The following is a 16,674-nucleotide window of genomic DNA, read 5'->3' on the forward strand; positions in this document are numbered from 1 at the left end:
CTTTGCACTTCTTCCTTATCTATAGCTTATATTTTCTGGCCCTTTTCTTTATTTATTTTGATTCTAGTTTTATAATAATGCAATATGTAGAGCCAATATAGGTTCCATCTACATATATAAAAAAGTTGATTCAGTTCTAAATGAAACGGTATACAATTATCTAATAATTAATTGCACACTGCAAATTTTGTATCCACTTGCAGATATCTTCAAACAATATCTGAGTAATAACTATGAGACAGAGAAGCATTGGCAGTTACATATATCTTTGTAACCTGTTTCATGAAGTGAAACTTGAAAGTAAACAAGATTATTTTCATGGAAAAGTTTCTTTCATAGATCTGATGTATACCTATTGCCTATTGTATTGAGCCTATTGATAACCACAGGTTAATATTACGGCAAAAAGAGCAAACATTGATTTTAAAGTGAAATAAAGATTCTCATTGATGACCATCAAAATTATATTATGATGTGGTGCTAATCTAATCAAATTGAATGAGAACTAGTGTTAATACATTTTTTTTTTTGTCTTCATTCATTTGAGCCTGCAGCTCTTCATTTTTCACTTTATCCACCCGTCTGATTTTTAGCATTATCCTATAGCACAACATCTCAAAAACTTCTAATCTTTTCTTCTCAGGTTCTCCGATCATCCAAGTTTTGCTATAATATAAAGCTACGCTCCAAATGTATACTTTTAAAGATGTTTTCCTGACGTTTAAATTAATTTTTGATGTAAACAAATTATATTTCTGACTTACAGCTTGTTTTGTCTGTGCTATTTGGCATTTTATGTTGTTCCTGCTTTGTCCATCTTTAGTAATTCTACTTCCCAAATAACAAAATTCTTCTACCTCCATAATCTTTTATCTTCCTATTTTTACATTCAGCGGTCCGTCTTTGTTATTTCTATTGCATTTCATTACTTTCATTTTGTTCTTGTTTATTTTCACGTGATAGTTCTTACGTAGGACTTCATCCATGACATTCATTGTTCCTTCTAAATCATTTTTACTCTTGGCTAGTATTACTATATCATCAGCAAATCGTAGCATCTTTATCTTTTCACCTTGTACTGTTACTCCGGATCTAAATTTTTCTTTAACATCATTAACTGCTAGTTCTATGCAAAGATTAAAAAGTAACGGGGATAGGGAACATCCTTGTCAGACTCCCTTTCTTATTGTGGCTTCTTTTATGTTCTTCAATTATTACTGTTGCTCTTTGGTTCCTTTAAATGTTAGCAATTGTTCTTCTATCTCTGTATTTTGAACCCTTTTTTTAAAATGCTGAACATTTTATTCCAATCTATGTTGTCGAATGTCTTATTTAGGTTTATAAATGCCAAGTATGTCGGTTTGTTTTTCTTTAATCTTCCTTCTACTATTAATCTACTAATTTCTACTATTAATCTGAGCTCTAAAATTGCTTTCCTTGTTCCTATACTTCCTATACTGTACTGAAACCAAATTGGTCTTCTCCTAACATTCCTCCACTCTCTTCTCAATTCTTCTGTACAGAATTCTAGTTAAGATTTTTGATGCAAGGCTAGTTAAGCTAATCGTTCTGTATTCTTCACATTTATCTGCTCCTGCTTCCTTTGGTTTCTTTGCTTTGGTTTGCCTTTTTACTTTCTTTTCAATAAGTATAATGAAATAGAATCTGCAGAAATGGAGTTTCCTGGAGAGTTCAATTTTCTGTTATGTAGAATGACCTATATGACAAAACAGCAATGAACATCTGCTGACCTGTCCAGAACAGAATATGATTTGGATACCAATTAGCAAAATTATTACGAAATAAAATGAGAATTATTAGTTTAATATTTCAACTTTTTTTTTTTTATGAACCACCGTTTTCTAGATACTGTTCATAAAATAAAATTAATTTTTCTTGGCTTTTGCTTAAAAGGTTCAGTGATATATATTCAATCATTTCAGTTCTGCATTTTCAACTCTTCATTTTCCTTGAAATTCAAGGAAAACTAAGGCACTTCTTGAGGTGATGAGACTTTTATTAAATGTTAGATCTGCGTCGTAAGGAACGCAATTAGAAATTTACCATGTTGCTATCGTAATTCCCATTTGAATTCTTTGTCTAAGGTACATTTATGTGATATCAGTTTATTATTTTGATTTAATATCCCATTTCTTCATAATAATTCACATTTTATTACTGCTGTGATATCGTAGAAAAATTGATATCTGCATCTCGCATTGTAATCAAGAAATGTACATATAAATATCATTCCTTAATTTTTGTGTACATTACTGCATAACTTCTAGACCTATTTTTTATGTAGTTTTTAATGACGGTAGCTAATTTCTTTTTTTAATTCCCAAGAGTGAATTCTGTGAAATATCTGTGTAATAAAAGTTCTATTGCAAGAATAGCAATCTGAAAAGTATTGGTTTTCTTAAATGTTTGTAATCATTTGTTCAACGAAGTCATTTAATGAACACTAGGCCTCTTCTCTACCACAAATATTTTTTAGAGTTTTCATAAATCAGATTTTACAATCGGGGTAAATGTCATAGCCATCATTTGTCACTAGAGTGGAAAATAAATCATAATAAATAAGTAAATACAAAAGAAGTTTTTTTATATTAAAATTTGTTTATTATAGGCCTAATACTTAAGAACTGTCTATCTTTCAGGCAACTTTGGAAACAGCTCCTGATAATATGATGGCAATTTTATACGATAGTTTTGAAATTCAACCGAACTGGAATCCAACTGTACGACAATGTAAAATAATAAAAGTACGTGAGTGAATTTTAATCAGTTTAAATACATAAGATTTATTTATAATTTAGATTATCAAAAGAGTTATATTTTATAATAATTACTTGTTGTAATAAGCTAAGCTAGCTGGATTAACTGATTAAATTAAATTTTATGTATGTAATGAAGAGAGCATTCTTCATGTTGATAATGTAATAAACAGCTACAAACTTTTCAGAAGTCTGTTGTGAAAAACTTGGAAATGTTCTTATTATATGATAAACTTGCTATAATTTTAGGATGTAATAAACCTGCTGTAGGTTTACAGCAAGCCTAGCCAGTTTCTATAAGTTTATGATAAGTCATCTGTTTTCCACTGAGAAATTTAAAAGTTAAAAATTGTGTGAGCGAATAATTAAAATAAAATCATGTAGAAAAAATCGAGTCAATAAGGTATATTTCATAAATATAAAACTGTAAATTAAAAAAATAAAACAAGAAGGGTAAACTACAAGGGATGGTTTAATTGAAATATGTTTTTAGGAAATTTTTTTCTCTGTCTTGACTGAATCAAGTATTACGTTGGGTCAACAAGATTAATATTACAGAGCAGATACATTATATATTTAACAATAGTCAACATGTTTATAATTAAAAATAAGAACTAAATTTTATAAGTAGCATGTAAAAGCTATTAACTCACCATAATGATGAACCATTTTCAACAGTACCATCGACAACACTGATAAAAGAATCATGATAGTAGCCCAGAATATATTCCAAATCCTGATCGTCTCTCAGTCGCAAAGACCTGTACCCCCTGATACAATGTTATTGAGCGACTTACCGGCAGAGCATCCCGACTTTTTCCCACTTTTTCCCCTCTTGGAAATTGTACCGATATGAGGAGATGCTGAGTGTGATCGAATTCTTTCGGGAATTTGCAGTCAGCTCGCTCGAGTCAGGAAGTACAGACCAGGGGACGACATCTTCGTGGTCGTCTGTCGGCATATCACCGACAACCCCGAGTGGGAGCACCTCCATGTCCTGCACACGCGTAGCTTCCAACGATCCGCCTGTAGGTGTAGCATTCGGAAGTATTACGGACAGGCAGTTAGACATCGCCACTCTGTTCACTGCAGCCAGCTTGAAAAGGAAAACTGGATCCGTATCGTCCAGAATTTATATGCAGAAGAGCGGAGAGTCTTACTCTTGGTCTTCGGAAACGATGAGTGGCTCTCACCTCCTCAAATTCGATCTGTATCCTATGGACAAGATACAGTCGATCCCGTCGCGAGAATGGTGGCGGACTGCTACCATGCGCAGGAAGGTAGTCCTGGAAGAGTGCAGCCGGATGATGTCCCTATTCCTGAACACAGTGATGTAAGGAATAGACAGATTAGAAAATGACAATACAGATATTATATTCAAATATATTACAAAATGTATAAGAATTTTTCTTAACGATAAATCTAAATTGTTGTAAATTGTAGTTAGTAAAATCATTTTATTGTATTAGTATTTTGGTTTATTAAATAAATGATAACAAATAATCATATATAACAAACAGATTTATTATTTCAATAACGTACATTATCACTTTTTATTAACGGGTTAAATATAAACCATTTAACCTTCATTTACACTCATACATATCATCTTCTGTAATATCGGTATTACTTCTGGTAATATCTGAACGGTAATTCCTGGAGGTTAAAACAGAAAAAAGAAAGAAAAGGAGTTTTATATTTAATTTCCAAGAATTTAACCATTTTTTTTTCGTAGCAGTGAAATTTATCTTAATGGAATACAGTGAAGACTTGTGTGTAGGCACTGTGGAACTGCAGCACCCTTATTTCGACTTGATATTATCAATAACATTTAATATAACGAATCCTTTTTTATTTAATTCTTTCTTTATACTTGTACAATATATAATCCTTAAGTGTAATGTCAGTAGCCATTCCACAGTTTATAAAAAGATATAAAAATCTTTGTACAGAACTGTGCGCTTCACATTTCCAGCGATGTGGTGCTTGGCTGTTGTGCGCGTGTGGCATAGGAAGTTGCACGTAAGGCTGCGAGGGAGACAGAGCTCTGTTGTTCCCCCTGTACTGACCCTGGCATGCTGGTGGAAGGTAGATTTTTTTACTGTGCGTGTGTGTGGAATGTTCCTTGTTTGTTCCCTATTCTAGTTTAGTCAGTGAAAGGAATATGAAAGTGGTTTTAGTTGTTTTATCAGTAGCGATCAGAAAATGGTGGAAAGCAAGAGGACTCTTTGATCGCCAAATTTGTCTATAAATACACTAGAAGGGTTAAAGAGAAGGTAATTAGTAAAAACTAATTATGTATTTGTTTCTGTGTACATAGAAATTTAAATTAAGCACCATTGGACTATAGTGTTTTTGAGCGGACGTTATATTAAGTATTCTAATAATACTAAAAGATATTTTCTGTATTGAAATTTTATTATTTGGTTAACCAAATTTTTAAGCACAATTTTGCTTAAAAGTGTACAATTAGATTATTATTGTGCTTCCAGCTATTCTATTTGATCCATTTTTTTAGGTTCTTTTATTTTACAGATAACTTTAAACGGTGGCCTTGAAAAGACCCATATATAGTACTTCGATTAACCAAATTAAAGTTAAGATGATCTCTATAGGTGGAGTAGTAGCATCTCTGTCTTTGAGCTGAAGTTTCTTGAGTTTGAGTAACAAAAATTAAAAAAGTTTATTGTTCTCAAATGTTGTTCCAACAACATTTATCACACATAAAAAAAATTTATTTAACATTATCACTAATTGGCAGCTATTAATGAGCCACCCTTAATAAATGGAATATTGAGGAGTTAATTGCAGCTGGGCTTTGTTTCTTTCAAATCAGTTATATCTATTCATTATCACAAGGGAGGTGTTTAATTAAATCAACAAAAAAATTAAGATTTTAGTGCGATTGTATTAGTGTCACAGTGGTTACTCAGTTAAAATTAGTGGGGATGCTGCTTCAGAAAATATTTTACGGGTCTTTTCAAAAGCCATAGTTAAAAAAATGAATTAAATAAAATAGCTGAAAACAGTATAATGATCTAATTCTAGTTTGAAAGTCAACTGGTGATAATTTATTTGCATCATACTTGATTTGTTTATTTCAAAGTTATCTGAATGTAAATGATAGCTGTTACATATAAATATTGCAAAAATTTTCAACGGATTTATATTACGTTCTAGCTTGTTACAGTGATTCGTGTCGTGCATTATTATCGATTTCAATTTACGTCATTTATCATCATTTAAATAGGTGAGTGAAACAGATTTTAAATATGTAAATTATTTTGCAGTTTAATTACGTACTCAAATAATAGATTTAATATTATATTTTTTATTACACACTTTAAATATGCAAATTATTTTTCCAGCTAATTTTAGTTTATTTTTATTTTCCAGTTAACTTATATAATAATTAATATGATCGCGAATAAAATAACGATTTTTCTTAATTGGTGTATTAGGTAGTAATTGATATGTTTATTTAATTTGTTCTCAGCAGTTACTAGTTAAACTGATAAAATAATTTTTGTTTGTTTCAGTGTTATGCAACCTTAAAATAATTTATTTCTAATAGTTTGAAATGTTATGAAGCATAACAGTATTTTACGGTAAATGAATTAATAAGGTTAACTGATGATAATTATAGTAATAAGCAGGCGATAGATTATGAAGTGAAAATTCTGGAATGTGTGAAATGGCAAGTGTATTTAGTATGTTCCCATCAGTTTGTCTCCCCCATTTTATACAGATGTAATTTTATAAAAAGAATCTGTAATAAATGAGTTTTCATTTAATTTCCAATTTTATTCATAAAACTATTACTAATTGTATTTGTTTAGATAGGTATGATAATATTTCATACAGCGAGTTGGCAGGAGTTTGCGTATGAATATGATTTTAAAAGAGTTGTTTATTTTTTGCAGATGTCTCATCCTGGAAGATGGTTATTAACATCGGACGAGGGGGTAGTTGAGATAGATGCTACCCAACCAGGTCCCTCAAGAGCTGTGAGAGGACGAAGATCGGATATTTTTAATAATTTTGAGGATGATAGTTTGGAGGAACCTCATTCGGGTCTTTCAAACAGAGGGTCTTGTGTCCTTGATGTTAATACACAACCGGGTCCTTTGAACATATCTAATCAAAAATTGCGGCTAGACGATCATATAGCCGCAGATGTTAGTTTGAGAGGTGTAATATTATTACATTACACTTTTGGACTAACGTCTGTGCTGCTATGGGAAGATTCAATTAAGAGGGGGGGTCCCGAAAGCTATGGTCCGTAAAAGCTTAACTATGAGGACCACATTTGAAATAATTAAAACATTTACAAATACATTAAAAACAAAAATAATGCTTCCATTTTCTATGGTTGATAACCAATTAGAAATAATGGATAGCTTATCTAAAACTTTAACATGCAGTGATATTTTACATGTATCTAGACCTATTGACCAGGCAAACTATAAACAGCTCAAAAGAGTTGAGATTGATGAATTATGGACTTTTATGAAGCTCTCTTCAACAAAAAGAACGATAGATGAAATCTTTGATGAAGAGGCAACCTTGCAATGAATTCCATTCACATTTTCTCAATCTTTATATATTAAACGTAAAAACAAACAGTTCCTAGCGTGGACGCTACCCAAAAAGGGAAAGTATTTACTTAAAATGGGGTACTGTATGAAACAGAAGAAATAAAAGTTCGTTCTTTCAGAGACCGTTATAAAAAAATACAAACAAAAGCTGAGATCGTCTTTGATGAACAAGTCCATCAGTTTGAAATGTTTAATGAGATGATCTCAGTTTCATATGAGAAGATGTCAAATGAAAGTGGCTTCAAAGAAGTTACGAGACCAGTAGTGCTGGTCTGCTATCAGCAGTTAGATAGTTAAATGGTTGATTAGAGTTTAATTTATAAATGATCACTTTAAATAGTTTAATCTAAATTAATGTGTGCAGTTTATGACAGTTGCTGATTATCGTTGTAACACTTGCAGCAGTCGATCAAATCGGACGCTTTGTTCTGATCGAAAATGCATTCACTTGTAACTTAAGCACCTACTATTACAAAAATGATAATGAAGTTTGTAAAGATGTTTGCATGCTTCTAGCAATGGTGAGAGAAGATATAGATTATAGATATACATTATTGACTGAATCATTAGCGCGTTGCGGTACTATTATACTATTAGTATAATATTTTAATTAAGCTATCGTATGAAAAACTGATTGAAATTTTTAACGAAAATGATAATGAAGTTGTTCAGTTTTTGGTCAAGGTCGCAGACACAACGTTGTTCGAGAAACCATAGTTTTGCCGATTTCGCAATAACGGGCTAGTGAAATTTGTGGAGTGATTGTGAAATTGCTAATAGAACATTGTCACCATACAGCTTGTGTATTCGAGTCAGCGCTAACGCTATGTTGTTCGCCGGCCAGGATTTGCTCCAACGGAGTTGGGCATTATTTATTGAGTCTGTGGCCAATGAAACCAAGTCAGTCACCTTTCCCACCATGGAAGCATCAGAGTACCAATCAAAATTACATCTGCTGGAATCCACGTGGTCTCGATTCGATGACCTCCATAAGAAATTGCTCCATCTATCACCGAGGATGCTTACGTTAAGGACAATGTCTATGAGACTTGCACGCTTAGTTATTCACTCGCTCGGGCCTCTCTCATTCAGGCTATCACACAAAGGGGTGAAAATGTTGACCTATCAGAATCGTTTTGGCGGGATGCCACCACAGCTGCTCAATTCAAAAATCCGGCGATTAGAGGTACTCTTCCGGACATTGCTCTGCCTCAGTTCTTAGGATGGCTCTCTTGGGATCCTTTTAATTCATTAATGGGCTGCAACACGGAATTGACTAGAGTTGTAAAAATGCAGAATCTAAGGACCAGCCTCAAGGGCGAGGCAGCTCAATTGATTAACCAAAGCTCATTAACCAACTCATTTAATTGATATTAAATGAGTCACCTGTAGTATGTTATTTTGAATGTATCCGTAAACCTGTTGAATTGTGCTGTCCCAATCCTAAAAATTTGTACATGGTTTCCACCGAGCGACGCATTCCTATAAGCTATTGTGTCTATTTCGTTGTCTTTACTTTTACACCAGAGTCCGTTCGAAATGTGATTCCTTCAGCGCCTATCCTTTAGAGGAAAGGAAGCTGCCCATTCCTTCATGGAACTCCTCCATGATGTTACCGTTCGGGTTGATGAAGTTCTCAAACAAGTTATAGAGTTCACCGATCAAGATGACTCACCTTTGAATCGGTTGTAAGGTGTTAGATATGTGATATCAGAATCACTTCACAGATACGACAACTTAGAGACCGTTGTCATATACAGACTGGTTGTTATCGTGCAGCAACGCAGTGCTGCACGATAACAACATGCAGCACGTTGTAAGTTACACTTAGAACGCTCTAAGTGTAACTTACAAAGGTCAAATAGGAGGTTCATCCTGGTATTTATCCATAATAGTTCTAACTATGATTCTCATTTTATCATGAGAGAATTAGATTATGATGAGAAAAGGATGTCGTGATTCCATATTCAACAGAAAAGTATATTTCATTTTCAAAGAGAATCAGCGATTAGATTTCAATACAGTTTATAGATAGATACATTCCGATTTATGGCTTCCAGTTTAGATTATTTAGTAAAAACTCTTCCCATCGATAAATTCTACCATACGAGAAAGCTTTTTAAGCTATCAGATTTGTCTTTAGTGACTCGAAAAGGTGTATATCCATCCGAGTACACTACCTCATGGAAAACATTAGAAGAGACCTCTCTTACCCCGAAAGAAAAATTTTACTGTAGCCTTATGGGAATGGATGTAACCGATGAAGACTGCGATCATGCAAAATTAGTATGGACTCATTTTGAAATAAATAATTTGGATGAATATAGCGGTTTATACCTTAAATGCGATGTGTTATTACTATCTGACGTTTTTGAAAATTTCAGATCTCTGTTTGAGGGAGTATGAACTGGATTGTGCACATTATTTTACCGTTGCAGGATTCTGTTTTGATGCGATGCTGTACAAAACGAGGATCCAACTAGAGTTGATTACAGATTATGATGTTTACATGTTTCTAGAAAAAAGGTATTCGCGGTTGTATTTCGGTTTGGATTAAAAAATATTAGAAAGCTAACAATCCTTGTATTGTTGATGATTATCCATCTAATCCATCTGATCATTATCCATCTTGTATTGTTAACTATCCATCTAGGTACTTGATGTACCTTGATACAAACTTTATGGTGGGCCTTAAGTCAATGTTATAAAAATATATGATGGTAGACAGCAAAATACAAATTCTATATTTGACAACTTAATGTTAGTAAGGGATGATGGTATGATTGTGTATATACTTGAAGTCGATATCGAGTACCCTGTTCATCTGCATGAATTACACTGCAATTTTCCATTTTTACCTTTGAACGAGATCCCTCCGATCTCTAAATATCCTAAACTTATACCTTCATTAAGAAACAGATCAAAATTTGTTTGTCATTTTTCTATTTTAAAACAAGCGATTAGAAATAGTCTTAGAGTGACCAAAGTTTATAAAATGCTACAGTTTGTACAGTCTCCATGGTTGAAAAGTTACATCGACATTAACACAGCTAATCACCAATCAGCAACAAACGAATTTGAAAAATATTTGTTCAAAGTTATGAATAATGATGCATTTTCAGTAAATGTTAGAAAGAGGTTAAATCTCGTGTTGGTTTCTTCCAAAAAAAGATTCATGAAACTCATCAGCAAGCCCTGTTTTCAAGATTGTCTATGATGAAATATTATGTGCCGTTCAGTGTTTGAAGGAAAAGATTTTTTTTTTTTGATAAACCAATATACGTAGGTCTTTCTGTACTGGAACTGAGCAAGACCCTGATGTATGAGTTACATTACAGTGTGATGCAAAGTAAGTATGGGTCAAAAATCTCTCTGTTGTATATGGATACAGATAATTTTTTCTATGAAATGAAAACAAGTGATTTTTATAAGGATTTGCAAGAAAGTTCATTCATTTACCATTTTGATATATCTGATTATCCTAAAGCTCATCCATGTTTTTCATTCAAAAGTAAAAAAGTAATTGGGAAATTTACAGATGAGTGTTGTGGATTTCCTATTTGAGAATTTGTAGGGTTGAGAGCTAAACTGTATTCATTTAAAACAGCTTCGAAAAAAATTATAAATAAAGCAAAGGGGATTAAAAAAATGTAGTTAAAACTGAAACAACTTTTGATGATTATAAAAAATGTTTACTTGATATTTCTGTTATTTATAAATCTATGAAAAAGTTAAAATCTAAATAACATGTAATTGAATCGATTAAAATGAATAAATTAGCTCTTTGCAACTATGATGATAAACGCATCGTATAGATAAAATTTATACTATTCTTTGGGGACATATCGATACTCCATAAGAGTTAAATCAGTTTTTTAAAAATAGATAATAAGTATTTTAAAATAAGTGAACATTTTCAAATTAAAATAAATCTGAATGTTAACGTTTTAATATATTTGTTTATCTTATTTGATAAATGTTTATTCAAATATTTGTATAGAGTAATTAAAGTATTTTTATCAGATAAGTTTCTATCCATTAATGATTTCTGAGAGTGTGATGGTGCCTTCTCTGGAAAGTATTACGTGGTATAATGTGCTGAAAAATTTGTCAGTGGATATGATGTGGGAAGAAAGCGAATTTCCAGAGGAATATAAACAGATGGTCCCATATTTTGGAAAGGTTACAAACTTCCCTTAAGAATTTAAATATCTGGTCTCTAAAAACTTTTTGTAAAGGTCGATTGTGACAGGGAAATATAATAAAAATACCGACTGATATTTTTTCAAATCATTATTTTATAGTACACATTGAATCGGTTTTCAAAAAACACATTTTAGTTATATAAAATGAATAGATTTAAATTGAAATTTAAAAAAATTTTGTTTTGTTTTATTCAGTTAAGATGATTCTCAAATCAAATTATGTATATCATAAAGCTAATATCCCATTAACCTTAGTTGCTTGTGCATGTATTCTAGTAGTATAGAATATAATATAATATAATATGAGTGGTAGAATGTAACAGAAATTGATGTTGAATTAAATCATCTGTTTTTATTATTAGATAAAACAAAGTTAAATTTTTATGTTAATATTTACAATGACTTTAATTTTAGAAAGGAGCTTAATCCTAAAATTTGCTATCATTGTTTAAAAAAAATTTTTTTTACGTTTTATTTAACCAGGTTAAAAGATATGATAGATGAATAAATTTGTGCAGACCCTTGTAAATCTTTTTAATGGATGAAGAGAAAGAAAGCTCATTGTTTTCTCTTCTTTCCACTGAAATATTTTTTGATATATTAATGATTTTAACAAATAAAAATCAGAGATTGGAAAAAATCCATTTTTTAACACATTGAGGTAGTAAGTGGTTTAATTATTTAATTAGCAGCGAATATAAAATGATATTATATAGGAATAATTAGACAAAAAATGTATATTTTAATAATCAGATAAAATGAATATATTGTAATTAATTTAAAAATGTGTATATTGCAATCAATTTAAAAATATGTTATATTAACTAAATAAATATTTTTAAAAGTTTACATTAGTTTTCAATCTCCATACCCTTTTTCTTTATTTAAACTTTAAGATACTTATAATGGGGAAAGGAATAACAAAATAAAAAATCTGTTATTTTCTAATATATTTATTGAGATAAAAAGTTACAATACATTTTTAGAATTGATTTATTATGTAAAACTTTTTGATTAATTACAATTCAGTCACGACTGTAGGTGATGACATTAATAATTCTACCTTAGGTACTTTTCGTTGTAAGAAGTGCTCGAGATCCCTGTCGCAGTTTATTACGAACATGTTATCACAAGAACACCACCAGCAATTACATTTAATATATAGTATTTTACATGAACGTAATAGTTTTCTCATTTGCGAAATTAAATTACGTATCAGTTCACAACTACATTTCTCCTCAATGTGCAAACTGTTGGAGATATCAAGCGATCTACAATGCTTGGTTGTGACAAGTGTAACGTCTTCTCAATACTAGACAAAATGAATTTTTATCATATTTACTTGTAACTAGTTTAAGCTTTTTTAACAGTTTAATGAAATCTTTGTTTTGCTGCATCATGCAACCGTCTAGTTGAAATAAAGAATAGTTTAAAATCATGTGGTTCCATTTTATTTATATCGAAATCATTCAATCCCCTCTAAAGTTTATTCTTAGGAAACACATGATAGTTAGTGATAAACTCGATGAAATGTTTCAGAATGGTGTTTGTATAATACAAACCAAAGAGTTCATGCCCCTTGTTTCTGAATCCTGTCACTTTTTTGAAGAATTTGTTGAACTAGTAATAGTTTCCGTTTTTGAAAAAATAAAGCAACCCATTGTTTAAATGTACCACACCATCTAAATCTGCTGGTATTCCTGGGAACAGGTTAGAAACAAGGTCCGTCCTGGTGATAGTCAAAGAACATTCATCTATTTCTGATACAAAGTCTTCATTGTAGATGATAAATGTTTTTCCAGTACACATGTTCACAATCCCTTTGATCTTATAAGATTGAGCGACGTTGAAGTGAGAACAAGCATCCTTTGGATAACCACTAATCAATTGTTGCGTATAAAGATTAAACAAGAATACCATTTAGTCAGCAAACTACACCATATCTTTGATCAGTTGCTGATACAACGTGTCAATTCCTTGGAATGAACTGGAGAGAAACTTCAATTTTCAATGATGGCTGGCGGTCTGTAGTAGTTTTTGGTTTCATGTTTACCATCATTGATGATGTCTATCATCCATAATAGTTTCTTGAAGAGGGACATAAAAAGTTTCTAAATAAAAAGGGAAAAGAACCAAAAAGAGCATAAAAAATTTTAAAAAATCCCGCACTAAAACGTTCATTACTTGGCATTTCTCTCACCACCACCCATTTTGGTCACCCTAAGGCATAAGACTGAATGTCTGTGCCACAAACGGCTACTGAGCCTTGAAACAGTTTAGCGACCTGTGTCCTAAATACCTGCTAGAGCTTACCTAACAGCGTGAGCGGACTAATCGCAGTGCCATACACCACCAGCTTATGTAACCCAACCGTTCACTTGTCATATATTTACTAAAATGAGTAGCGCACCCTGTCAACTAAAAATATATATAACATCCATAAATTAAAATTTTCTTTGTCAAGACAGCAATTTGCTGCTGCCATTCCTAGGTTACTGAATGCCAGCAAGTACCTGTCCACCATATTAAGGCACTTGGTGCCTTAATTGACTGCTGGTCAGTCATATATCTCAAGGTTAGCTTCCCACAACAGTGCGTTAGGAGTCTTTCCATTAAGTAAACTACTGATGTCAGTTGAACATATCAACCGCATCAAGGAACTCCCACACGGTCCAACAATGCGGCTCTCGCCACAGACTCGCCTCTTGTAAGTGGCCAATTTTCCCCTTGACCTCTAAGTTCCAGGGTGGCCCGGTCTTTGGCCCCCCTCCAAGAGCAGGGCAGTCAAACATTAGGTGTTCATCTGACTGGACCTCCCCGCAGACGCACAACTCCTCAGCTGTCAGGCGGAACCGAAGCAGATATTGATTAAATTAATATGCTTGACTAAATTAACACCTGGACACCCGATGCCCTTAAAAATGAACTCTAGGCATACCATCCCACCAGATCCGGTATAAACTTGTACAGGGATCTTCCCTTAGTTGTGGTTTTCCATTCCAGCTGCCATGCTTCCATAGCGAGGCTCTGCAACCTAAATTTATGAATATCTATTTGACAAAACATATTAATAAACATACATTTGTCAAGGATTTTTATCGTTAAGAACTCATTGCTTTACTTGTTTTAACTCGTTCACTAATTAAATTAAGAAATAATAATTTCAAACATTAGTAGTAATAGATTATGAACAAAATTGTTCCTGCAGCATCATATTTTTGGAATCCACTTTCATAATTTGAGCCATAAAACCATTGCCCTTAAAAACGAAGAAGCATACCATCCCTCCAAATCCCGTATAAACTTGTACAGGGATCTTCCCATAGTCGTGGTGTCCCATTCCAGCTGCCATGCTTAAATCGCGGGGCTCTGCAGCTTCTTCCGCAGGCGGGAGATGGACAACTGAACGAAATTTAGATCCGGTGCATTGTGATCACCGTTCCGTTCCGGTACTGGCCCGGCCCGAAACCATAGTCATCGGCGAAAGCCTGGACAGTCACCCCTACTGGGAATGTCAATCCCAGAAACCCGTCAAATACCAGGTTCCACAGCAGGAGACCGAGAACGGAACTCTGCGACCTTTCCCTGGTGATGGATTTTACCACAGCTAGGTGCGTATCTTTAAATAGAGCCGTACGATTAGACAAATAGTCACATACTACGGTCTGCAGGACTACGGGAACATTGCTGCGTTCCAACTCGGTACTGAAAGAACTGCAGTAAAAGCCGGGCGATTCGGTTGCCTTTTAAGACGGGCAAAGTAAGATGCTGAAAGTTGGTCACGTAATCTCTAAGTGATGGTTCACCGCAGTCAACATGTATACTAATGACAGGGCTTGATCTAAAAGCCCGTGTAGTAAGACGGAGAGAAGCGTGATGTACAGCATCTAACATTTTCAGCGCGGTAAAACCGTTACCTAAGCGGGAACGAACTAAAGATTAATAAAATCGCAACATACTTGCCTTATCGGTTTCCCATTTGGTGTTGCCAAGAACTCGCAGCATATATAAAATTTTTGAACATTTTGTTTTTAGTTCTTTGATGTGTTTGACCCACGTAAGACGGTTGTCAAAAATCAAACCTAAAAACTTCATATCAGGAGTGATAGAAATTTGCTCTCCTTTGAGAAAAACTTGCGTAGTAGATGGGTCTCCCTAGCGAGAGAAGACTACACATTTTGTTTTTTCCGGTGAAAATGTGAAGCCTTGAACCTTGGACCAAGCTTCAAGGCGAGATATTATGTTCTATAATAGTTTCTCTGCTGTGGCTGTTGAACGGGACGTAATATGTACGGCAAAATCATCAGCATATAACAAACATGAAACAGGTGCGTGCACACAATCAGTAATACTGCTGATGGCTATAGTGGACAAGGTGGCCCTTAATACACTTTCTTGAGGGACTCCATTCTCTAAAGTGGCGCTACCCGATAGAGAATCACGAACACGGAAAGTTTGGTCATTTAAGAAACCTCTGATAAAAGCCAGCATGTTGCCCTTTACTCCCCATCCTTTGAGGTTATTTAGGATACCACGTCGCCAGGCCGTGTCGAACGCTCTCGTAACATCAAAAAAGATAGCAATGAGGCGCTGGCTTAGCAGGAAAGCGTTTTGAATAGCAGTTTCCAATGATACTAAATGATCATGGATGATCGTCCTTGTCGGAAACACACTGCTCTGGAGATAAAAAGCCATTTCTCTCTAAATACCATGTAAGCCTGCGGTTGACCATTCTCTCCATTATTTTGCATAATGGAGATAGGACAGTAGCTTGAGGGGCTTTCTTTGTCTTTACCCGGTTTAAGCACTGGTATGACGATGACGATGGCTTCTGACCAGACCGGAGGGAAACCTTGTAAAGAGAACAAACCATTATAAATCATAATAGGTGTTGTAGCACTGAATTTGGAAGTTGCGAGATTATACTGAGACGAATGTTGTCAGGTCCAGGGGAGGTGTCGCATGAGTTTATAAGTGCGTGTGACAACTCGTTGAATGAAAATGGAGCGTTTAATTCACCGACCGAAACACTAATGTTGAACGGTAGTACTTCCGTCTGTATTTTGTACCTCTGAAAATCGATACTGTGTGATG

At 33.6% G+C, this 16,674-nt stretch overlaps 1 protein-coding gene across 1 annotated transcript in view; it reads left to right on the plus strand.

The window, feature by feature from the left end:
- LOC142330171 (steroidogenic acute regulatory protein, mitochondrial-like) overlaps positions 1-16,674 on the plus strand; it is a 38,379-nt gene that overhangs the window by 13,618 nt on the left and 8,087 nt on the right. The window contains exon 5 of the mRNA XM_075375278.1: positions 2,661-2,765. Coding sequence (XP_075231393.1) covers positions 2,661-2,765 — 105 coding nt within the window. The remainder of the gene's footprint in view (positions 1-2,660; positions 2,766-16,674) is intronic.

The sequence above is a fragment of the Lycorma delicatula genome, chromosome 9 (assembly GCF_047948215.1).
Source record: "Lycorma delicatula isolate Av1 chromosome 9, ASM4794821v1, whole genome shotgun sequence".
Classification (NCBI taxonomy): Eukaryota; Metazoa; Arthropoda; class Insecta; order Hemiptera; family Fulgoridae; genus Lycorma; species Lycorma delicatula.